We start from the raw sequence: 25,526 nt of genomic DNA, 5'->3' as shown, positions 1-25,526 counted from the left end.
GAAAGAACATCTCTCACATTATGTTTTGTGTGTTTGATGTCAATATATGTGATACACTAATGTTTGTTTAAGTGGTACAGGGATTACATATATACATATTCTTGTGTGTTGGATTTGGTCGGTCTGTCAAAAGAAAAACAGCAAAGTTGGTCAGGCCGGATAATCCGGGCCGGATATTTCAACAATATCCGGCCCCCTGATTTTGGCTAAGTCTTCGAGGAAAAGCAGCGCAGTATAGGGGCCGGATTTTTGCCCGGATATTGTCCCGGTATTGTACCAGGGCCGGAATATCCGGGCCGGATATTTTGGAAATATCCGGCCCCCTCGAATTTGGCTAAGGACTGGAAGAAAAACAAGTCTGGCATAGGGCCGGACATTTGGCCGGATAAAGTCACAGTTTTGTCCCGAAGGCCGGATTATCCGGGGGGCCAGATTATCCGGCCCTTACTTAGGCCGGAATATCCGGCCCCCCGGAAGCTGCAACAGCTCATTTTTGAGGGGGGGGTATAAATACCCCCCTTCTTCTACCTTGGTTGCTTGCTCAATCATTGCACAAGAAATCTGCCAAGCCACCTCCATTAGAGCCACCTCAAGAAACTCAAGATTTGCAAGATCTCCTTCCTCCCCCAACCAAAGCTCTTGATCTTTGGAGATTCGAAGGAGAAGACACCGATCTACATCCTCACCGAGCGTTCTTCATTTCCCCCTCTCTTGTTTGAGGGATCTCATGCTAGTGTTCCTATTTGGTTCCCTAGTTGATTTGTGTTGATGTATTGTTGTTGATTGTTGTGTTGTAACAGATTTGGGAGCCTCCAATTTGGTTGTGGATGTGTGCCCCAAGAACCTTGTAAAGGCCCGGTTTCCGCCTCGAGGAAATCCCTTAGTGGAAGTGGGCTAGGCCTTCGTGGCGTTGCTCACCGGAGATCTGAGTGAAGCCTTCGTGGCTGTTGGTTTGGCTTTCGTAGCAACCACACTCCTCCAAACGTAGACGTACCTTCTTGCAAAGGAAGGGAACTACGGGAATCATCTCCATGTCATCGCGTGCTCCACTCTCGGTTACCTCTATCCTATTCTATCTCTATATTGCTTAGCTATATCTTGCTTAGTTGTTAGCCTTGTCATATAGGTAAATTCACTTAGTTGCATATCTAGAGAATTTACCTTTTGTGTCAAGCCTAAATTGAAAAAGAACTAAAAATTGGTTAGCACCTATTCACCCCCCTCTAGGTGCGGCATACGATCCTTTCAATTGGTATCGAGCCTCGGCTCTTATTTCGAGCTTAACCGCCTAAGAGTATGCCGGAGGATGGACCATCGGAAGGGGAGACTAGGCCGGTCACCATGGATGATATCAATTCGTTGAAGTCATACATGGATGCTCAAACGGAAAGCATGAGAAAAATGATTTCCGAGCTTTTGACCCCTCCCCGTCCCGTGGCTCCCACCATAGAGGTTAATATCACGGATGTGGTGGTAGAGGGTGATACTTCGGTATTACCCTCCGCTACCGCACCCATGAATGGTGATAACTTAAAAACTATCAAACCCCCCATTGCATCTCCCAAGGGAACTAGTGGGAGTGAGAGCTACAATCGAGTAGCTCCACCTTTCCAATCACCCGATATACCGGTTCCCCATCCTCATATAAACATCCGGGGCGACCCACCTAAGTTTTCCGTTAATGATTACGGTACTTGGCAATTTGAGTTTAGCTCTCATGTTCGCAGTGCCTCCAATGAACTTTGGAGAATCATTGAGGAAGGCTTCAATCCTTACAACCCCAAGAAGTTGACTAGAAGAGAAGCAGTTGATAGTCAACTCAACAACACCGCCTTGCACATGATTCAAACCGCCGTGGGGACAAAGGAGTTGTCTCGTGTTCGACATTTCACCACCGCCAAGGATGCTTGGGATGCTTTGGCCGCGGGTTGCATTGGAAGTGAGAGCACAAGAAGGAACAAGTATAATGCTCTTCGGAATAAAGCCGAAGGATTCATGAGGCTTCCGGATGAAGATCATGAAGACATGTATGGAAGACTTCTCACCGTTGTCGACGCCTTCCGGATTGTTGGAGCCTCTCACATTAATGACTCTTGGATCAAGGAGAAGTACATTGAGTGCATGATGCCGTTCGAGCCTATTGATGTCAAGACTCTTGTCGGAAGAGAATGCTATGCCTCTCTCACCTCTCAACAAGCCGTGCACGAGATGCAAGCTCTCAAGGTCCTTGAGCAAAACTCTCATGATTCCCGCAATCGTGCCATTGGGATGACAAAAGGGTCCAACCTTGCCTTGGTGGTCAACCCCGTGCAAGAAGTGATTCCTCAAGAATCTTATAGGGCGTCTTGGAGCATGACCTATCCGGAAGACTTGGAACACCACTACCATGACCACATGGCATTCCATGCAAACACCTTTTGGATTGATCCTTCCAAGGCCAAGGAGGACAACATCAAGAGAAACAACTCAAGGGGTCCCTCAAGCTCGGGCCCAAGAACAAGATCTTGCTACAATTGCAATGACAAGCGCCATTTCATTGCCGAATGTCCCTATGAGAATAGGGAGACTCATGGTGGAAGGCTCATCCCCAAGGACAAGAGCAAAGACTCAAAGGGCAAATATTCAAAGCCCCTCAACAAGAAATTCTACAACAAGAACAAGAACGGCAAGAGGCCCTCAAGGATTGTGCTAGTGGCTAATGAAGAATACTCTTCCGATGAGATTGCAAGTGCTAGTGATGATGATGAAGAGGAAAGCTCAAGAGAAGTGGCCGCCATTGTCACCACCAACATTCCCTCTTCCTCTCTCTTTGATTCACCCAATGAGAACCCTCAACGCAAGAATGCACATTGCTTCATGGCAAGGTCCACCTTGGACACATCTATTGTGCTATCAACTCAAGAAGAGTACACCTCCGGAGATGAAGATGTTGATGATGAAGAAGATGCAACCTCAAATGGATTGGTTGCCCTTGCCTCCCTCGCTACTAACTCTTCATCAACAAGTGAATCTCCCAATGAGGTCATTCATGTGGAGGAAGAAAGTTGCCTCATGGCTAAATCTTCGAGGTATCATCTCCTAACCCCTCTATGCCTAAGATTGCTAATGATCTAGGGGTTGACCCCGCTAGTCTAAAAGTGAAACAAGAAATGCTAGAGTTTGATGATTTCATTAGTAACCTACAAGGTAACACTAAGAAGCATGTTTCAAGTCTCATGGTTTGTATGGCTCAACTAAATGATACTCTTGAGAAAAAGTGCCAAATAGAGAGAGAAGACTCTCTAGAAATACATGCTCTTAAAAATGCTCTTGAGGAATGTCAAGAAACTATAGCATCTCTTGAAGAGAAGCTAGAAAGTGCGGAAGAACCTCAAGATAAACTTAACAAGCTCACTAAAGCTAGAGATCTTGCTAGAGCTAAGACTAAAGTGCTTATAAAGGAAAAGGCCAAATTTGGTGTTGATCATGAGAAACTTGTGAAGGATCTAGATGAACTAGACAAGGATCACAAAGCCTTGAAGAGTGAATACTCTCTCCTCTCCGAGTCTTATGAGCAACTTCAAATTAGGCTTGCTTCATATGACATACCTAGTATCTCTACTCCTTCATGTGATCATGCAAATATTATTGGGGAAAATGCTAGGTTGAAAGATGAACTTGCTAAGGCCTCCTCTCCCCAAAGTAAACTTTCCTTGGATGATCTTTTGAGTAAGCAAAGGTCAAACAATGGGAAGGAGGGACTTGGTTATAATACCAAGGCTAAAAAGGCAAACAAGAAAAAGACCAAGCCCGCACATGAAAAAGCTAATGGTGAAACCCGAAAGGGCAATACCATTAATGATGATGGTGCGGGAATAGATAACCCTCACTATGTTCTCTTTAAAGATTATTATGGTGATGTCTATGCTAAATATGTTGGTCCATATGATGGTTATGTTGCTTGGTCTATTTGGGTTCCAAAGACCCTTGTTGCTAACAAAAGAGGACCCATTGAAAAATGGGTACCTAAATCCAAGAATTGATCTCATGTAGGACTATGCTGCGGAGGTTCAAAATGGGTACTTGATAGTGGATGTACAAGTCATATGACCGGCGGCAAGAACCTCGTCAAAGAGTTGAGGCCCAACATAAATCATATCACCGTCTCCTTTGGCGATAATTCTTTGAGGTATTGGGTTTTGGCAAGGTTGTGGTTGCACACAACATTACTCTTGTGGATGTCATGCTTGTCAAAACCCTTGGTTACAATTTTCTTTCCGTTTCCGCCCTTGGCAAGATGGGTTTCGCCGTCTTTATTGATAATGATATTGTGGTCCTTGATACGTCTCCGACGTATCGATAATTTCTTATGTTCTATGCCATATTATTGATGATACCTACATGTTTTATGCACACTTTATGTCATATTCGTGCATTTTCTGGAACTAACCTATTAACAAGATGCCGAAGTGCCGGTTCTTGTTTTACTGCTGTTTTTGGTTTCAGAAATCCTAGTAACGAAATATTCTCGGAATCGGACGAAATCAAGACCCGGGTTCCTATTTTCACCGGAAGCATCCAGAACACCCGGGAAGGACCGGAGGGGGGCCACTGGGCCCCCGGACCATAGGCCGGCGCGGCCCGGGCCACGGCCGCGCCGCCATATGGTGTGGCCACCCCTTCGACCCTCTGCGCCGCCTCTTCGCCTATATAAAGCCTCCGTCGCGAAAACCACGATACGAAAAACCACGATACGGAAAACCTTCCGGAGCCGCCGCCATCGCGAAGCCAAGATGCGGGGACGGGAGTCTCGTTCCGGCACCCTGCCGGAGCGGGGAAGTGCCCCGGAAGGCTTCTCCATCGACACCGCTGCCATCTCCACCGCCATCTTCATCACCGCTGCTGCTCCCATGAGGAGGGAGTAGTTCTCCATCGAGGCTCGGGGCTGTACCGGTAGCTATGTGGTTCATCTCTCTCCTATGTACTTCAATACAATAATCTCATGAGCTGCCTTACATGATTGAGATTCATATGATGATGCTTGTAATCTAGATGTCATTATGCTAGTCAAGTGAGTTTTACTTATGTGATCTCCGGAGACTCCTTGTCCCACGTGTGTAAAGGTGACGAGTGTGTGCACCGTGTGGGTCTCTTAGGCTATATTTCACGAGAATACTTATTCACTTTGTTGAATGGCATAGTGAGGTGCTTATTTATATCTCTTTATGATTGCAATGTGTTTGTATCACAATTTATCTATGTGCTACTCTAGCAATGTTATTAAAGTAGTTTTATTCCTCCTGCACGTGTGCAAAGGTGACGAGTGTGTGCACCGTGTTAGTACTTGGTTTATGCTATGATCATGATCTCTTGTAGATTGCGAAGTTAACTATTGCTATGATAATATTGATGTGATCTATTCCTCCTACATATGCATGAAGGTGACGGTGTGCATGCTATGCTAGTACTTGGTTTAGTCTTTTGATCTATCTTACACTAAAGGTTACTAAAATATGAGCATTATTGTGGAGCTTGTTAACTCCGGCATTGAGGGTTCGTGTAATCCTACGCAATGTGTTCATCATCCAACAAAAGTGTAGAGTATGCATTTATCTATTACTGTTATGTGATCAATGTTGAGAGTGTCCACTAGTGAAAGTCTAATCCCTAGGCCTTGTTCCTAAATACTGCTATCGTCTGCTTGTTTCTTGTTTCTCTGCGTTACTCTCTGCTGCGTTACTACTTGCTTGTTTACTTGTCCTGGGCAAAGCACTTTTACGGTGCCGTTGCTACTACTTATTCATACCACTGTATTTCACTATCTCTTCGCCGAACTAGTGCACCTATTAGGTGTGTTGGGGACACAAGAGACTTCTTGCTTTGTGGTTGCGGGGTTGCATGAGAGGGATATCTTTGACCTCTTCCTCCACGAGTTCGATAAACCTTGGGTAATCCACTTAAGGGAAACTTGCTGCTTGTTCTACAAACCTCTGCTCTTGGAGGCCCAACACTTGTCTACAAGAATAGAAGCTCCCGTAGACATCAAGCACTTTTAAGGCGCCGTTGCTGAGGAGGAAAGGTAAAAAGGCACTCATACTCCGGTCCCGGGTAAAGTACTTTTACAGCGCCGTTGTGTGTGTGCTCGAAGCTATTTCCTTTAGATCCTGCAATTGCATCTTTTTGTTTCTTGTTTACACTAGTTTGGCATAATGGACAACAATGAGCTTCTTATTCTATTTCCTGATTTAAAACATGGATTGTTTGATGCGAAAATTAAAAAACCTATGAAATCTTATTTGCATGCTTTGGTAGTAATATTAGTATGAACGCTTTGAACACCATTGTTGATAATAATGTAGAAAGTTCTAAGCTTGGGGAAGTCTGGTTTTCATGATCTTTTTAGTCCCCCAAGCATTGAGGAGAAAATTTTCTTTGATGATACTTTGCCTCCTATTTATGATGATTATAATAGTGGTCTTTTGGTACAACCTACTATGGAGAGTAAATTTTATTGTGATTATACTATGCCTCCTACACTTGATGAGAATAATAATGATAGCTACTTTGTTGAATTTGCTCCCACTACAACTAATAAAATTGATTATGCTTATGTGGAGAGTAATAATTTTATGCATGAGACTCATGATAAGAATGCTTTATGTGATAGTTATATTGTTGAGTTTGCTCATGATGCTACTGAAAGTTATTATGAGAGAGGAAAATATGGTTGTAGAAATTTTCATGTTACTAAAATGCCTCTCTATGTGCTGAAATTTTTGAAGCTACACTTGTTTTATCTTCCTATGCTTGTTACTTTGCTCTTCATGAACTTGTTTATTTACAAGATTCCTATGCATAGGAAGCATGTTAGACTTAAATGTGTTTTGAATTTGCCTCTTGATGCTCTCTTTTGCTTCAACTACTATTTCTTGCGAGTGCATCATTAAAGCTGCTGAGCCCATCTTAATGGCTATAAAGAAAGAACTTCTTGGGAGATAACCCATGTGTTATTTTGCTACAGTACTTTGTTTTATATTTGTGTCTTGGAAGTTGTTTACTACTGTAGCAACCTCTCCTTATCTTAGTTTTATGTTTTGTTGTGCCAAGTAAAGTCTTTGATAGTAAAGTAAGTACTAGATTTGGATTACTTGCAGGTTCAGATTTCTTTGCTGTCACGAATCTGGGTCTAATTCTCTGTAGGTAACTCAGAAAATTATGCCAATTTACGTGAGTGATCCTCAGATATGTACGCAACTTTCATTCAATTTGGGCATTTTCATTTGAGCAAGTCTGGTGCCCTTTTAAAATTCGTCTTTACGGACTATTCTGTTTTGACAGATTCTGCCTTTTATTTCGCATTGCTTCTTTATGTTGTGTTGGGTGGATTTCTTTGTTCCATTACCTTCCAGTAGCTTTGAGCAATGTCCAGAAGTGTTAAGAATGATTGTGTCACCTCTGAACATGTGAGTTTTTGATTATGCACTAACCCTCTAATGAGTTTGTTTCGAGTTTGGTGTGGAGGAAGTTTTCAAGGGTCAAGAGAGGAGGATGATATACTATGATCAAGGAGAGTGAAAGCTCTAAGCTTGGGGATGCCCCGGTGGTTCACCCCTGCATATTCTAAGAAGACTCAAGCGTCTAAGCTTGGGGATGCCCAAGGCATCCCCTTCTTCATCGACAAATTATCGGGTTCCTTCTCTTGAAACTATATTTTTATTCGGCCACATCTTATGTACTTTACTTGGAGCGTCTGTGTGCTTTTGTTTTTGTTTTTGTTTGAATAAATGCTTGTGTGGGAGAGAGACACGCTCCGCTGGTTCATATGAACACATGTGTTCTTAGCTTTTAATTTTCATGGCGAAGTTTCTTCTTCGTTAATTTGTTATATGGTTGGAATTGGAAAATGATACATGTAGTAAATTGCTATAATGTCTTGGATAATGTGATACTTGGCAATTGTTGTGCTCATGTTTAAGCTCTTGCATCATATGCTTTGCACCTATTAATGAAGAAATACATAGAGCTTGCTAAAATTTGGTTTGCATAATTGGTCTCTCTAAAGTCTAGATAATTTCTAGTATTGAGTTTTGAACAACAAGGAAGACGGTGTAGAGTCTTATAATGTTTACAATATGTCTTTTATGTGAGTTTTGCTGCACCGGTTCATCCTTGTGTTTGTTTCAAATAACCTTGCTAGCCTAAGCCTTGTATCGAGAGGGAATACTTCTCATGCATCCAAAATCCTTGAGCCAACTACTATGCCATTTGTGTCCACCATACCTACCTACTACATGGTATTTCTCCGCCATTCCAAAGTAAATTGCTTGAGTGCTACCTTTAAATAATTCAAAATTTATCACCTCTGATTTGTGTCAATGTTTTATAGCTCATGAGGAAGTATGTGGTGTTTTATCTTTCGATCTTGTCATTTACTTGACAGGACTTTCACAATGGACTAGTGGCACATCCGCTTATCCAATAATTTTGCAAAAAGAGCTGGCAATGGGGTTCCCGGCCCAGATTAATTAACTTGCATTAATAATTCTCTTCACATGTTTTGCTACGATTCATCGGTAAGCAACTTAATTTTGCAAATAGACACTCCTTCATGGTATGTGATTGTTGGAAGGCACCCAGAGGATTCGGTTAGCCATGGCTTGTGTAAGCAAAAGGTTGGGAGGAGTGTCATCCATAAATAAAGAAAAACTAAACTAAAGTACATGTGCAAACAAAAGAGAAGAGGGATGATCTACCTTGCTTTGGTAGAGATAACGTCCTTCATGGGAGCCGCTCTTGAAAGTACTGGTTGATGAGGTAGTTAGAGTGCCCACTACCATTCGTTGACAACAACAAACACCTCTCAAAATTTTACTTTTATGCTCTCTTTATGTTTTCAAAACCAAAGCTCTAGCACAAATATAGCAATCGATGCTTTCCTCTTTGAAGGACCATTCTTTTTACTTTTATGTTGAGTCGGTTCACCTATTTCTCTCCACCTCAAGAAGCAAACACTTGTGTGAGCTGTGCATTGATTCCTACATACTTGCATATTGTACTTGTTATATTACTCTATGTTGACAATTATCCATGAGATATACATGTTACAAGTTGAAAGCAACCGCTGAAACTTAATCTTCCTTTGTGTTGCTTCAATGCCTTTACTTTGATTTATTGCTTTATGAGTTAACTCTTATGCAAGACTTATTAATACTTGTCTTGAAGTACTATTCATGAAAAGTCTTTGCTTTATGATTCACTTGTTTACTCATGTCATTACCATTGTTTTGATCGCTGCATTCATTACATATGTTTACAAATAGTATGATCAAGGTTATGATGGCATATCACTTCAGAAATTATCTTTGTTATCGTTTTACCTGCTCGGGACGAGCAGAACTAAGCTTGGGGATGCTTGATACGTCTCCGACGTATCGATAATTTCTTATGTTCTATGCCATATTATTGATGATACCTACATGTTTTATGCACACTTTATGTCATATTCGTGCATTTTACGGAACTAACCTATTAACAAGATGCCGAAGTGCCGGTTCTTGTTTTACTGCTGTTTTTGGTTTCGAAATCCTAGTAACGAAATATTCTCGGAATCGGACGAAATCAAGACCCGGGTTCCTATTTTCACCGGAAGCATCCAGAACACCGGGAAGGACCGGAGGGGGCACTGGGCCCCCGGACCATAGGCCGGCGCGGCCCGGGCCACGGCCGCGCCGCCATATGGTGTGGCCACCCCTTCGACCCTCTGCGCTGCCTCTTCGCCTATATAAAGCCTCCGTCGCGAAAACCACGATACGAAAAACCACGATACGGAAAACCTTCCGGAGCCGCCGCCATCGCGAAGCCAAGATCCGGGGACGGGAGTCTCGTTCCGGCACCCTGCCGGAGCGGGGAAGTGCCCCGGAAGGCTTCTCCATCGACACCGCTGCCATCTCCACCGCCATCTTCATCACCGCTGTTGCTCCCATGAGGAGGGAGTAGTTCTCCATCGAGGCTCGGGGTCTGTACCGGTAGCTATGTGGTTCATCTCTCTCCTATGTACTTCAATACAATAATCTCATGAGCTGCCTTACATGATTGAGATTCATATGATGATGCTTGTAATCTAGATGTCATTATGCTAGTCAAGTGAGTTTTACTTATGTGATCTCCGGAGACTCCTTGTCCCACGTGTGTAAAGGTGACGAGTGTGTGCACCGTGTGGGTCTCTTAGGCTATATTTCACAGAATACTTATTCACTTGTTGAATGGCATAGTGAGGTGCTTATTTATATCTCTTTATGATTGCAATGTGTTTGTATCACAATTTATCTATGTGCTACTCTAGCAATGTTATTAAAGTAGTTTTATTCCTCACGCACGTGTGCAAAGGTGACGAGTGTGTGCACCGTGTTAGTACTTGGTTTATGCTATGATCATGATCTCTTGTAGATTGCGAAGTTAACTATTGCTATGATAATATTGATGTGATCTATTCCTCCTACATATGCATGAAGGTGACGAGTGTGCATGCTATGCTAGTACTTGGTTTAGTCTTTTGATCTATCTTACACTAAAGGTTACTAAAATATGAGCATTATTGTGGAGCTTGTTAACTCCGGCATTGAGGGTTCGTGTAATCCTACGCAATGTGTTCATCATCCAACAAAAGTGTAGAGTATGCATTTATCTATTACGTTATGTGATCAATGTTGAGAGTGTCCACTAGTGAAAGTCTAATCCCTAGGCCTTGTTCCTAAATACGCTATCGATGTTTGTTTCTTGTTTTACTGCGTTACTACTTGCTGCGTTACTACTTGCTTGTTTCTTGTCCTGGGCAAAGCACTTTTCCGGTGCCGTTGCTACTACTTATTCATACCACCTGTATTTCACTATCTCTTCGCCGAACTAGTGCACCTATTAGGTGTGTTGGGGACACAAGAGACTTCTTGCTTTGTGGTTGCGGGGTTGCATGAGAGGGATATCTTTGACCTCTTCCTCCCTGAGTTCGATAAACCTTGGGTGATCCACTTAAGGGAAACTTGCTGCTGTTCTACAAACCTCTGCTCTTGGAGGCCCAACACTGTCTACAAGAATAGAAGCTCCCGTAGACATCAGTCCTCTTGTGGAGCAAGACTCTAAAAGTCGCATTCGTTGGGTATCGCGAACACAACTTGTATGTGGTGGACTTTTCGGGGACCACCACGACAAGTGCGATGTGCCTATTTGGAAAGGCGGACGTGGGTTGGTTGTGGCATCGCCGCCTAGCCCATGTCAACATGAGAACTTTGCAAAGTCTTCACAAGGGGAACCATATTGTGGGACTAATGGAAAATGTGTCTTTTGCCAAAGATCATGTTTGTAGGGCTTGTGTTGAAGGCAAAATGCATGACTCTCCGCATCCAAGCAAGACCATTATCTCTTCCAAGAGGATCTTGGAGCTCCTTCATGTGGATCTCTTTGGTCCCGTTACTCATGCAAGTCTTGGTGCGAAGAAACATTGCTTGGTGATTGTCGATGACTACTCAAGATACACTTGGGTCTACTTTCTCAAGACGAAAGATGAGACTCAACAAATATTCATTGACTTTGCTACCGAGGTGCAACGCCAACACAACCTCCTCATTATGGCAATAAGAAGTGACAACGGCTCCGAGTTCAAGAACTACACACTCAATGATTTTCTTAGTGATGAGGGGATTCGTCATCAATATTCCGCTGCTTACACCCCTCAACAAAATGGTGTTGCGGAGAGGAAGAACCAGGACTCTTATGGATATGGCAAGGTCTATGATGGCGGAGTATAAATCCCGCTATAACTTTTGGGCCGAAGCCATCTCCACCGCTTGTCACTCCTCCAACCGGCTCTATCTCCGCAAGGGCTTGAACAAGACTCCATATGAAATACTCACCGGGAACAAGCCTAATATCTCATACTTCAAGGTGTTCGGGTGTAAGTGTTTCTACAAAATCAAAGGAGTTCGTTTATCTAAATTCGCTCCTAAAGCTTTGGAGGGTATATTTGTTGGTTACGGTGCCGAGTCTCACACTTATAGAATCTTTGATATAGCCTTCGGGATTATCATTGAATCTTGTAGTGTGAGGTTCGAAGAAAATGATGGCTCCCAAGTGGGGCAAGTTGATGTTTGTGCAGGTGATGAAATACCTCAAGATGCCATAGTAAGAATGGGTGTGGGATTTTTCCGCCCCATTGAGGGACACGGTGTGGCGTCTCGGGAAGGACTATGCTCTACCACGGTGGAGCCCTCATCTTCTCAACATCAACAAACCCCATCAAGTGAAGCAAATGATGCACCAACCCAAGAACAAGAACAAAACCCTCCCTCTAGTGTGCAAGATCAAGGACAAGATCAAGGGCAAGATCAAGGACAAGATCAAGGACAAGATCAAGGTCAAGATCAACCAAGAATTCATGATGGTTCCGACGAGTATCCATTTGATATTTGCTCCGCACCAAATGATGTCCAAGATCAAGCACATGATGTTGAGCACTCACAAGAAATTGTAGTTGCTCAAGTTGAAGGTCAAGACGGGGACCCAAAAGATCAAGTTGATCAAGTGATACCTCCAAGGCCAAGAAGAACCAAGGAGGAGATCGAGGCCCGTCGTCTAGCAAGAAGAGAAAGGAACCTTGAGCTTCGTGATCACACTCATGATAAGGTTCTTGGTGATATAAGGGCAAAGGTTTCCACAAGAAGGCAATTGGCTAATTTTAGCAACCATCATGCTTATATCTCCTTAGTGGAACCCAAGAAAGTATTTGAAGCCCTTGAAGATTCGGATTGGTTGGAAGCTATGCACGAAGAACTCAACAACTTCAAGCGCAACAAAGTGTGGACCTTAGTAGAGAAGCCAAAGGAGTGCCGCAATGTTATTGGCACTAAATGGATATTCAAGAACAAGCAAGATGAGTTTGGAAATGTTGTGAGGAACAAGGCAAGATTGGTGGCTCAAGGGTTCTCTCAAGTTGAGGGAATTGACTTTGGAGAAACCTATGCTCCCGTGGCTCGCCTTGAGTCCATCCGTATCCTTCTTGCTTATGCATCGCATCATAACTTTAAGTTACAACAAATGGATGTGAAAAGTGCATTTCTTAATGGTCCTATACATGAAGAGGTTTATGTTAAGCAACCCCCGGGGTTCGAGGATCTCAACTTCCCTAACCATGTCTACAAGCTCGATAAAGCTCTTTATGGTCTCAAACAAGCTCCTAGAGCTTGGTATGAGCACCTTAAGGAATTATTGGTAGACCGTGGGTTTGATGTTGGGCTAATCGATCCCACTCTTTTTACTAAGAGGGTCAATGGGGAGCTTTTCGTTTGCCAATTATATGTTGATGATATTATCTTTGGCTCTACTAACAAAGCTTTCAATGATGAATTCTCAAAGCTTATGACCGATAGGTTTGAGATGTCTATGATGGGAGAGATGAAGTTCTTCCTTGGTTTTGAGATCAAGCAATTGAGAGGAGGAACCTTCATCAACCAAGCAAAATATCTCCAAGACATGCTCAAGAGGTTCAAGATGACCGAGATGAAAGGTGTTGCCACTCCTATGGTTACCAAATGTCATCTTGCACTTGATCCCAATGGTAAAGAGGTGGATCAAAAGGTATATCGCTCCATGATTGGATCCTTGCTTTACCTTTGTGCATCTAGACCGGACATAGTGTTGAGTGTTGGTGTGTGTGCAAGGTATCAAGCTTCTCCTAAGGAGAGCCACATGATAGCTCTCAAGAGAATCTTTCGATATTTGGTTGATACCCCAAGATATGGTATTTGGTACCCCAAAGGCTCAAGTTTTATTCTCAATGGATACACCGATGCGGATTGGGCGGGAGACAAGGATGATAGGAAATCAACCTCCGGGGCTTGCCAATTTCTTGGTAGGTCCTTGGTGTGTTGGTCATCTAAGAAGCAAAATTGTATATCTCTCTCCACCGCCGAAGCCGAATATGTTGCCGCCGCAAGTGGATGCACTCAATTGTTATGGATGAGGCAAACTTTAAAGGAATACGGTGTCATTTGTGACAAAGTGCCTCTATTATGTGACAATGAAAGTGCTATCAAGATTGCCTATAATCCGGTGCAACATTCAAGAACGAAGCATATTGAGATCCGGAATCATTTCATTAGGGATCATGTTGCCCGGGGTGATATTGAGCTTATCTATGTTCCTACCAAAGATCAACTTGCCGATATATTCACGAAGCCTCTTGATGAAGCAAGGTTCACTTATTTGAGGAATGAGCTAAATATCATTGATTCAAGGAGTATAGCTTGACCATCTTGCAAACACACCTTCGTCTCAAAACTTTATTTGGTTTAGATGTGGGCATGGAAATAGGGAGTGCGGTTTAAATTATTGAGCTATCCCTCCCCCATAATGCCAACATTAAGGAATCATTCTCTTTATATCATATGTTGATATGTGAGCTTCAATGATGAGTAGTGGCTTGGACCCAAGATATATCTTCGCGGTGCCATGCCACAACACTCATATATGGTGGCCTAGGCCACCACACTCTTCTTTGTGAAGAGTTGGAGTTATTTGGATCTTATCGCCTTTTATTTGACAACTCCATGTTCTTATGGGAAATCACTCTAGTTTGGCCTTATTTGCTCATATCTTGCAAACTTGAGTGACCATGTACCATTAACGGTTTGTATCTTCTAAAACCTAAGCCTACTCTCTCCTATAAGCCATTTCCATCTTGCTCATTTGTCATGTTTGGTAAAAAACTTGGAGTTTGAGGTTTTTCGGTCGGATGATCTAGGTTGCTCCATCTTATTGGTAAATTTGCACCTTATATGTGACGTGATACATTATTGCATCGCATATGGGTCATGCAAATAACCAACGAAAGATGGGCCGGATTCCCGGTGATTCTGGAATTTTCCAGAACCCCGGATAATCCGGCCCCAGGAGACCCCGGAAAATCCGGCCCGGCCGGATTATCCGCCCTAAGCTAGGGCCGGATTATCCGGCCTGGGCAGATCTTGAAAGGGTTGAGGACGAGGCCGCGGGGGGGCAAACGGTTCACACCACCCCCCACGCGCCTCTCTCTCCTCTTTCTCCTCTCAAGTTCGCCGGACCTCCTCCTCCTCGCCGGAGACGCTCCGTCCGCTCCCTCTCGGAGTTCTTGGGTGGATCGGGTGCATCTCCTTCCTAGCTACCTTCTCCTCCAAGCGGTTTCCACAATGGATGTGGGTATGATTCACAATCTCTAACCCTAGATGTTGTGTTTTATATGTGCTATTTTCTTGGTGGAATTGGTGTCTAGTTGTTCCAAATCACGTGTAGTGTACTCCTCTTGCATGCTATGAGGCCGATCTAGTCTTAGACAAGCTTTTGATTGGAAAACTGCAACTTTCGCAGGGCCGGATTATCCGGCCAGGACGGATTATCCGCCCCCAGGGGACACCGGATTATCCGGCCTGGAGCTTCATCGCCGCTGCAGTTTTTGCTTCAATCTATCATGTCTAGATTTGTACCGACTTATAGTATGTTTCTCGAGTATATTACTGTATCTTACATGACTTATGAGCATTACCTTCTCTTTGCTACCCGTCTTTGCTTCTCACAGGTGGTGCTTCTCGGGGTGGTCGGAGACGCCCTAGACATGATCGCTCAAGTGATGAGTTTGCATCCAATGCACCTCGCAAGTCTGTCACCTCAAGGCGGAAGAACAAGGAAGTGAGGGAAAACTACAAGGCCATGGACCCAATCTCTTGGGTTCGCTGGAAAACGCTGAATTGCCATCGTCTCCGACCATCTCAAGCTTCGCCGAGGGTCTCATCATCTTCCTGGTGAGCTTGCGCATCTTCTGAACCCATTAGTCCTCCCTAGCATCGCCACGTAGCTTCGTTTCGAGGTTTGGCCGGAGTGCGCCGCCGCAGCACATGGTTGCCGGCGATGCTCGGCGAGTTTCTCGGAAAACCGCCACCACCGAGATGGTTCCCCATCGTCTCCTGGTCCGAACCTGTACAAGTCGCGTGTCCGCGGAGGCCTCGTATTGGCGGCGCCGCCTCGTGCGGTCGCCGGCGTCGAGCCGACGGCGAGAGGGTGTGTCCACCGTCACGTCGAAACTTTGGCGGTCTTCTGCCCGCGTGGCAGTTGACTGGTCAAAGGACCCCACTCGTCAGTGTCTGTAGCTAGGTATGAACCGGTACGTTTAGCTTTTTGTTTAATTACAAATTCCAGAAAACCACTGAAACTTTGAAAAATCATAGAAAATTCATTTCAACTCAGAAAAATGCAAATAATATATCAAAATGCTCACAAAAATAAACTCTACTCAAATAAAATATAAAACAAAAATGTGTGTCAAAATAAAAATTCACTTATTTTTAACCTTATTAATTATGCCATTTCAATTATTTAAAATACAATTTGAATTCAATAAATTGTTAAGTGTAAAAATTAAATTTTAACTATTCGAGTAACTAAGTAAAATGTTAGGATTAAATTTATTTATCATATTTGCATTAACTTAATTATTAGTGGTAATTCATAAACCCTAATTTGCAAATTACTATTTTCTATTTTCTTTAAATAGTAATAACTCAAGAAAATATTATAAGCCAATATTATTTTGGTAAATCAAAACTTATATACTTCAACATTCTTAAGTTAACAAATTAAATATTTTAAAACCTAATTAAACCCTGATTCTTAATTATAACCTAAATAGGAGTTGCTCTAATTATTAAATCTTGTGAAAATTAATAAAATATCAAACCATTACTAATGTTGTTTCAAAGTAATTAGTAACCACACCTATATTGCCAAATCATTATTTTAGGAGTTGTACCATAATTTAGAAACCCTAGTTTCAATTTGAGTAAGACCTTGATCCCATTATTTCATGTGATCATTCCACCTTAGAACCAACTCTAAAACCCTAGATATGTGTCACATATGATCATGTGAGATTTACTTGACATATAGAACCTTAATAAGCAACAATTGAATACATTCTTATGATCCACTAGCATAAAACCAAGTCACATGAGATTATCATTTCATGTCCCTATTCTTAATTAAAACCTATATGATCCACTAGTGCCATCTAGGCATAAACCCTAACTTGTTAATTGAATTAGTACCATTGATCCCTATTACTATATACCATACCATTAGGATCAACCTCAAACATCATGATTTAGTAGAACCATAATTATGAACCCTAGTATCAACTTTGTGTAAGAATTCACAACACATGTTCCTATTCTACTAAACCCTACTTAGGAAATGATAAGTCATTTAGTTTAGAAGCCATTAGAGAGTACTTGATGTAGCAATTGTGAAACCATAGTAAGCCCTAATAGCTAATTTATAGAACCATCTTGATAACCATCCGTTGATATGATACCATAATCAACCATCATAATAAACCTGCTAATACTTGCTATATAGAAACCCAATCAACTTAAGAACCCAACTAGTTCCTAATAGTGAACTAAATGAATCCAATAGTAAACCCTAGAAAGCCATAACACCTATGTATAGTAGTTCATGTTCTTATTTAACCTGTTCTTCAAAAGTTACTGTTAATCAAACCTTAGAAGCCTAATCCTTCTTTGAAATACTAAATATTTCTTAAACAACATGTTCTTCAAAAGTTATTCTTTTGAAGTATAGTATAAGTAATCATCAACCATGATCTGTAGCACTTAAAATTGACAACTGTTCTTTACATACTATTCCATCACTATTCTTATGTGTATGATTGTTATTATGTCTTATACCACTTGGTTATGATACTAATATAACCAAACCCTAATAAGAACCTTGTTTGAGAACCATTCTAAAGGTGCAACCAACTCTAAAGAAATCTTTACGACTCATACATCCTAAATCATCGAGGTTAGATTACGCTCGGGACGATTGCATCTCATACTATGCATTATAGCATCTTTGCCAGTTCTTTAAACATTGTCCTTACCGGACGATGAGGGTATTTCAGCATTTGGAGTTCTCACGTATCGAAGCTTTTGCCTGCATAATCTTGCAGTCAAGAAAGGCAAGTTCATCGCTTGCTCATGTCATTTGATTATTTGTATCAAACTATATGCAAAGTACTATACTTATCACTCATGCATTGAAAAGCAAAGTATTATTTTACAATTATGAATATGACTATGTGGTGGGCAATGGAACCATGGTATGTGTTGATATGGTGGAGGTTCCATTGCGTGGGTACTACTCATCTAGGACTAAGTACCAATGCCATCCAGTGATTCTAGCGCCGTACATATCGCGTTGACCATAAGATTTATAATGGCTTTGGGGAAGTCAGCTGTATCTTTTCTCTTCTGCACGCCAACGGATTGGTAGAGCCGGCGGGGTGTTGGAGGCACTGTCGTAGGTTGGGATAGCCTTTTAAATCCCCATCCATTAGTGATGTTGGGCTCTACGATCTATGATGGATTGTCCAAAGTGCACCGTGAGTAAAGCCGTATTATCGGGAGAAGTCTACTGGGGGTGTACGGGTGGACAAAAGGGTGGGTTTGCAGTCGCGGAGAAGGCGGTGTGGGCTTGGTTCTTATACCTGACCTCACACCAAGGAAGTGTGGACGAGCATGCATCTCGGATAGGTATCAAGGATAAGGTCTCTTATGGGAAAAGTAACGCACCTCTCGCAGAGGATCTCGAATTGTGATCGTCACTCCTCGTTCGGGAAGGGAACTGCGAACGCGGCAGGAAAGGAACTCCACGAAGTTCTGGTCAACCTGTGAAGACTGACGGGCATAGTTTTCAGAATAAAATAAACCTTTTGAAGAAATAATTACAAAAACTTGCATTGGCCAATGACTTTATGGTCTATGGTTGTAGCTAGTGCATGATACACATATTTCCTAATATGAACTTGCTGAGTACGCTAGTACTCATTCTATCCCATTTGAACCCCCTTCTTAGATCAAGGCACCGAAGGAGAAACTACCGTGGAACTCAAAGACAAGGGAGTCAACTGCAACAAGATGAAGAATCCAATCAAAGAAGTCAATGGAGTCAACTTCCGCATCAGCTCTAATGGAAACCTAGACTAGTGATAGAAGGGAACCTTTCCCTAATCCTAGCACCTAAGTAGCTAGATTTCTATAGCAAGCCAAGTAGCTCTTGAACTTGAGTTAGCAATAAGATAGACTACGAGTCGTTCTTCTGGAGCTTTATTTTGAAGTTTTACCTCACTGTAAAGTAGGAGGTTGTGTTGATCTTATGTAAACAGTTCGTGTGTACTTCTATAGACATACCTTGGACTCGCATATGTTTCTGTTGTACCACTCTGAGAGATGTAATATGAGTGGAACGGTGTTTCACTTGTGTTATGTCAACGACTTGTGTACTACACCATGCAGTGGTACGCTGGGTCATCACAAGCTGGAGCACCTTGAACCCGTCATGGCAGGCGATGTGCTGCCTGCGTGAATCTCGCATGAAGGGCACGTTGACGGTGTTGTCGTCGAGGCGGTAGAACTTGTCGTCCTTGGTCTTCTTCTTGTCGAAAGGCTCTTTCCACTTGCCCTTGAAGTAGACGGCGTTAGCAACCATGAGGTCGGTCAGATCGGACAGTCTGCTCGCGTCGATGATTTTGTCGATGAGATTGTTTGTGGATGCTGCCGCCCATGCGTTGATTTGAGTCGCTGCTTCCTCCGGCTGCAGCACCACATACGCACACACATTAATTTCACATTGATATCCGTTTCAAAAAAAAATCCCATCGATCTCTACTTCTCTACATGTGTACGTATATATACAGATAATCGCGTACGGCAAGAAAAGATCGATACTGATAAGTACTAACTGATGACCTTGTCGTGGAAGTCTAGGGCGCCGGTTTGTGCCTTGTACGACTTTGCGGCGGCGTCGATGTAGGCGGGCTTGAGAGTCCTCGTCCTATCATGCCACACGCTGCACGAGAAGTTGATGCGCGGCCCGGCCCTCTGTGACTGGTCGGCCAGGGACTGCTCCGTCAGCACACGGACTGACCGAGCAAGGTCGTCCCGCGAAGGCGCGCCGAGGACGCCGAGCAGCTTCGAGAGGGTGCGCTCTCGGGCGCCGGCCGTCACCAGCGATAGCGCCGCGGGCGAGAAGATGAGGTTGGCGTTTCTCCTGGCAGCGTCATCGGCGAGGCGCTTGTTGAGCGCTAGAGCGAACGCCTGCTGGCCGGAGCGGCAGCTCGGTGACCGGGCAGGGAGATCAGCCGCGGCGGCTTCCGTCGAGATGGATCGGCATAGTTTCGGAAGGCGCGCGGCGGACGGCGAGCGCCTTCAGGGCTTCCATCTTGCGTATACGTGAGTTTAGCTATATCTCCACATGCTTAGAGCAATTCTAATAGTGCAGCCGGGTGCTGGCTATAAGGCTAGCTATAGTCAGCTTATAGCTAACTTGTACAATAGTTGGCTTTAAGGATTGATAACTTTATGTGTAAAAGCGCATCACACATACTTCACAAAGTGCCTAGGAGCACGTGCAAGGCAGCTCTTGCATGAGAGCCCATCTCTCTTCTCTCTCCACTTCTGCTCATCCACCTAAGCAACAACACTTATTTTAGTGCTTATATGCTGTGAGTCAGCCTTATTGTACTTGCTCTTAGGTCAGGTCCTCCAAGTATTTATAATTAACCTCAACATAATTGGGCCATAGGCACCACCATATGCGGCCGGGGCTCCAGGCCCACCTGGCCATTTTATTCGGAGATACAACGTTGTAGGTACTACGTAAGATTTCTCCCGCTGGCCGTGGCCTGACCGCGCGCCTGACTCGGTCGTCCTCCGGTGCACCTGGATGGGACCGCGCGATGCATTAAATGCGTGTGCTGTGCCGTGCGATGCGTGTTGAGAGCATCTTCACTCGTCTCCCACGTGGGCCCACGTGTCAGCTTTTTTCATCCGGACGGACAAACGGTCCGTCGGACCGGTTCATCGTTTTGGTCCGGATTTGAGCCTATTTTCGTCCGGACTCCCCATGTCATCCTCGGTTTCTCGGGGGTCTCCCGGGGACTCCGGATGGAGCTAAACCAACCGTCCACGCCCACGTGTCTCCTCTTTCGTCCGGATTCCTCGAGCCATCCTCTTTTTCCCCGAGAAACGCCGCTTGGGGAGCACACGACTGGGAAACTACTCCTCCCCACGGCAAATCTTCCTCCAATCCGGACGAAAATTTCGCCGGATTTGGGCGTGGGGAGCGCCAACGAGTGGGGGTGCTCTCACGCGCGAGAATCTCGGCGGGTACGAATTAAGGGCATCTCCAACCGGGCGACCCAAACGGACGCGCTGGGCCGTCCGTTTTGGGCCGTTTGCGTGCCCGCCCGGACACGCGGACAGCGCCCCGCGTCCGCGTGTCCGTTTGGGTCGCACGCGGCGCCCAACGCGGCGACCCAAAGAGACGCCACGTGGTTCGTCTTCGCTGCGCGGCGCGCTGCGCCATGGCGGGCCTCGACGGGACAGCCATGGCGGGAGGTGGAACGCGCGGAAAGATCCCGCGCGCACCAAGGTTCCCGCGCGCAAACGCCATTGGCGCGCGCTCGCGCCTAAGTTTCCCGCCGGACCGCCGGCTATAAAGACGGCGGCGGTCTCACCCGGACCGCATCACCGTTCTCTTCCCTCCACCTTCTCCGGCGCCATGCCGCGCACCCTTCGGTCCACATGGGCCAAGCTCTCCTCGCCGCCGGGCCGAGGTTCCCGCGGACGGACGAGGAGGAGCGCGCGGACTCGCGGTGGGTCGCCGGACGACGAGGCGCTCCGCGTCGGCTGCCGAGGCGGCGGCAAAGAAGGCCGGTGACGCGGAGATGGGGAAGCGGCGGCCGCGGAGGGCCGGCACGAGACCCGGACGGGCGGGTACGCGGCCGTGGAGGAGGGGCGGACGCCGCGGAGGAGCCCGTCGCCGCGGAGGACCTCGCGGCGGCGAACATCAACGCCGCCATCGAGGAGCGTCTCGCCGACCTCACGCGCGTGACGAAGGAGCACGAGGGCATCTGGCGGGCCGGCCGCCGCCGCTTAGGCGACCTCCTCGGCAAGAAGAACGAGCTGCTCGCTATGCGAGCAGCCCGTGACCTCATCCAGATGCCGTCGCCCGAGCGGCGCGCCCGGGAGGATGCTGCGTCGGCGGAGCGCGGCCGGCAAGAGCGCATGCGCCGGCGGCGGGGCAACCACGAGGCCCGGAAGCCGGCCGCGTCCGCCCGGAGGCGCGCACCGCCGTGGAACGCGCCGCCCTGCGGGAGCTTGAGCTATGCGGGAAGCGGATGGTTCCGCCTCGAGAGGCGGAGCGCGAGCGCGCCCGAGCTGCGGCGGCGGAAAGGAGGAGGATGATGCCCTCCGTCCAAGGCTGCCGAGGCCCGCGAAGCCGCCCGCGCCGCCGCCGACGCCCGCGCCGCCGGCCGACGCGCCACCCGGCCCGTAGAAAGCCGGAGTGGAATCCTCACGCGTACGAGCCGCCGCGTCGAGTGAAATCCACGGCCCCGACGGCGAGCCGGCGAGGAGTCGCCGGCGAGGCCGCCGGCCCCGTACGTATAGGATAGAAGTAGTAGCTAAAAAAAATGTAATGAGTTCTCTATTTAATGAAATATATTACTTATGCCTATGACACGCGGGCCGGGGGCGGACGGCGGGCGGACGCGAGCGGCCGGCCTTTCGCGTCCGCGGCCACGCAAACCCGGCCAAGATTTGGGCCGGGTTTGCGTCGTCCCGGACGCCGCGGGCATCCGTTTTAGGGATGGGTCCGCGCGCTGGGCCGGGTTTTTGTCCGGCTGGACCCATCCGGACGCGCGGGCGCGGGATGGGTCGCCCGGTTGGAGATGCCCTAAATGAGCTGGAATCGAAGAAGCATGGCGGCGGGGCTTTTAATTCTCTCCGCGCCACGCGCCCGCGTGCACAAAAAAAAAGGGAGCAAAGAAATATCGGACGCCTCGATCGATCTCCTTTTCCTTGCTTGTTCAAACAAAACAATCGCGGGCCGCTTAGTTACGTTTTCAGACTTTGCCCTTCCTTCCTTCCCAAAGCGATCAAAGGAGCGCTTCCCTAGCTACTAACCAACGTGTTTCAACCATGCATGAGTGTTTCAACCTTCTCCGCTTAACTCCATCTCGATCGACTTCTATATCATACACCAAATAACAACACCTTTGATGCAATACTACAATACACTTGCGCAAATTAATTAAGGAGTATACTACATGCTCTCACAAGCTTCTGTGTGCGACCAAATTTTGCAACACTTGAAACACCCTACATCACATCAAACCTCATCCTGCACAGCCTCTTCCATGCTCTCCCCACCATCAATCACTGACTAGACACACGCGTCAAAGGCTACTAGTATCAACAAAAAATTAGACACCTTCTGATGCCAATGCCGGCAATCTCCTTAACACCAACAGTGGCGTCACTGCGTTGTTCCTTGGGGCGACATCCTGCACAGCATGGATGTTCCAAATTTTAGAAAGAAATAAACTGGTTTTTCAAACTTTTGGTTCACACACCCAATAATATTTCATAAAAAAGAGTGCATACAGCGGTTACATACAGAATCAAACTCGGAATTACAAGCTGGCTACTTATGCAAACAAAGAATCAACTCGAAATCAAACAGTGTTGGGTGCTCGTTATATATGTGACTAACCGGAACTGCTACTGCAAACAATAGTTCCGCTGTTTTGCTTGATAGCTCAGTGATAAACTGAATGCACTGCTAGGTAGTACTACTCCTACATCAGGAGATCAATGGATGGCCAAGCCCATTAAGCAACATTTCTAAATCAAGAAAAAATCGATCATGACATGTATTTGCAACTACAACCACACTACATCTAGAATGGAAAAAAAAAAGTAGACGCAATCAATTCGATCTTCAACATGACAGGGCAACTTGGATCATACATAGAAGACAAGATTGATTGCCACTGTTCACTCATTCATAACCCAGCAACACACTTGAACCATACATGCATGCCAACATATACCAAACCAAACAGAGAGTTGCTTGGTGGTTGTAACCTGGCAGGCGATGGTCTCGGAGAAGACCAACTTGCAGGAGTGGTGCTGAAGACCTCGTAGCCCCTGGAGCGACTACCCTTTGCGCTTGTAGATGTCGCCGATGGCGTTCGCCACCGATTTGCACCGCTCCTCCAATATGCTTTGAGCCTGAAAAATATGCAAGATTTCAGCACTGTATGTGCATAACAAACAGCAAACGGTCCAAACAGTTGAGCACATACTGTTGCTTGTACAACTACTGCCTGTGCACACAACAATTTTTCATTGGAGTATACATGTATTCAATTCAACAGAAATAAAAAAACAAACTTTAGCAAGATTACATGGAGGATAAGAAGGGAGAGCTCACCGGGCAGCAGCTGGTTGGGGGAAGTGGCAGGCAGGGGCGGGTTGGAGTGGTGGCCGCCGACAGCAGCAGCAGCTACGGTAGGTTGTCGCCGGAAGCAGCCAGCAGCAGACCAGCAGACCTCGATACAGCATGTCGCAGCACAAGACATTGACAAGGGCGTGAGCAGTGCATCAACGCGTTCTTGTTGCAGAGCAGAAATTGAAGACCTAGCATAGGAGGAGGAAGGGCTGACCTAGGCAGAAAGCAACCAGCTGCTCGACGGCGTCCTTCTGGTCAGGGTAGCTGCACCGACGCGGCAGACTCAGACGCCGACCCGGTCGGCAGAACCGCGACGGCCGCCGCTGCCGTCCCATGCTCCGACGCACAAGAGCAGGTTGCTGACGGAGGCAGAAGTCGCCGAATCCAGGGGATAAGCGGCCGGTCGTTGGCGATCCGCGGTCACCGGGGACGGGGGGCGGCCTCGCCGGAACGCCTTGGAGCCGGGGTCGCCGTCGGCAGCTTCTGGCCAGGCGGGGAAAAGCTGCCCCCTTGGAGGCGCTAGCCACTTGGCGGCATGCGCAAGCCCTCTGCGGCGGAATGACGGAGCATCGCGGCCAGGGGGAGGAGTCGACGGCGGGGAGGTGCGCGGGATTGAGAACGGCGCCATGGGGGATTTGGGGGAGAGGGGAACGCTTCTGGCGATGGAAACGGGTGGGACGGTTTGGGCCAAAAAAAAAAATCCCTCTTGGCCGAAAAAGAAAAAAACAAGGCGCCCAAAGTCAAATATCCGTTCCAATTTTTTTCGTTTCCCGCTTGTTTTACTCAGCTGCATGCATGTCGTGTATACGTATGCAACGGTCCTTATACCCACCGTCGAGAACCACCATGGCGCCACCGGTCACTAGAAGGAAGGGAAACGGAGGAGCGCACCTAGATGTGGCCATGATAGCGGTGAGATCCATGTTAGTGACTGGGTGGTCCGGTCACCATAAGGAGGGAGGACGGAGGAGGGCGCCCGAGAAGATGGTGGAATGGGATGTGGTGGTCGGAGAGGTGGCGTGATTGGAAGGAGGGGACGAGAGGCTATGGGACAAAAGGCATCGTGGTTGATGCATGGGTGCCACACAAGAGACATATTAGGAGTGAGCTGGGGTTGACCTTTACAAGTTGGTTGAGTAGGCTTCTGCACAATACCGAGCCTTATATCA

The 25,526-nt window shown here is 46.1% G+C and overlaps 2 protein-coding genes across 2 annotated transcripts in view; both read right to left on the bottom strand.

Moving 5' to 3' along the window:
* The window catches only part of LOC124673571 (putative serpin-Z5), a 62,118-nt gene extending 41,433 nt beyond the window's left edge, over nt 1-20,685 (bottom strand). Inside the window, exons 1-4 of the mRNA XM_047209620.1 lie at nt 20,678-20,685; nt 19,809-20,265; nt 19,375-19,653; nt 15,085-15,111 (exon numbers count right to left, since the gene is read on the bottom strand). Of these exons, the coding sequence (XP_047065576.1) occupies nt 15,085-15,111; nt 19,375-19,653; nt 19,809-20,265; nt 20,678-20,685 (771 nt within the window). The remainder of the gene's footprint in view (nt 1-15,084; nt 15,112-19,374; nt 19,654-19,808; nt 20,266-20,677) is intronic.
* Nucleotides 20,686-23,118: 2,433 nt separating this feature from the next.
* Nucleotides 23,119-24,742, bottom strand: LOC124677757. The gene is made up of 3 exons (XM_047213720.1): nt 24,340-24,742; nt 23,991-24,137; nt 23,119-23,407 (listed from the first exon to the last, which is right to left on the bottom strand). Exons 1-3 carry the CDS (start codon nt 24,485-24,487, stop codon nt 23,316-23,318), a joined length of 387 nt encoding a protein of 128 aa, XP_047069676.1. The 5' UTR covers nt 24,488-24,742; the 3' UTR covers nt 23,119-23,315.
* Nucleotides 24,743-25,526: the final 784 nt, after the last annotated feature.

Source organism: Lolium rigidum, chromosome 7, assembly GCF_022539505.1.
Source record: "Lolium rigidum isolate FL_2022 chromosome 7, APGP_CSIRO_Lrig_0.1, whole genome shotgun sequence".
Classification (NCBI taxonomy): Eukaryota; Viridiplantae; Streptophyta; class Magnoliopsida; order Poales; family Poaceae; genus Lolium; species Lolium rigidum.
The sequence above is the reverse complement of the archived record's forward strand: the minus strand, read 5'-3'. Positions and strand labels throughout refer to the sequence as shown.

Excerpts from the sequence above, each read along its gene's own strand:
- LOC124677757 (XM_047213720.1), bottom strand. The coding sequence starts at position 24,487 with ATGTCTTGTGCTGCGACATGCTGTATCGAGGTCTGCTGGTCTGCTGCT. Across the intron at positions 24,138-24,339 it reads CCCCAACCAGCTGCTGCCCG|GCTCAAAGCATATTGGAGGA; the intron begins GTGAGCTCTCCC and ends CATATTTTTCAG. Across the intron at positions 23,408-23,990 it reads CCGAGACCATCGCCTGCCAG|GATGTCGCCCCAAGGAACAA; the intron begins GTTACAACCACC and ends CATGCTGTGCAG.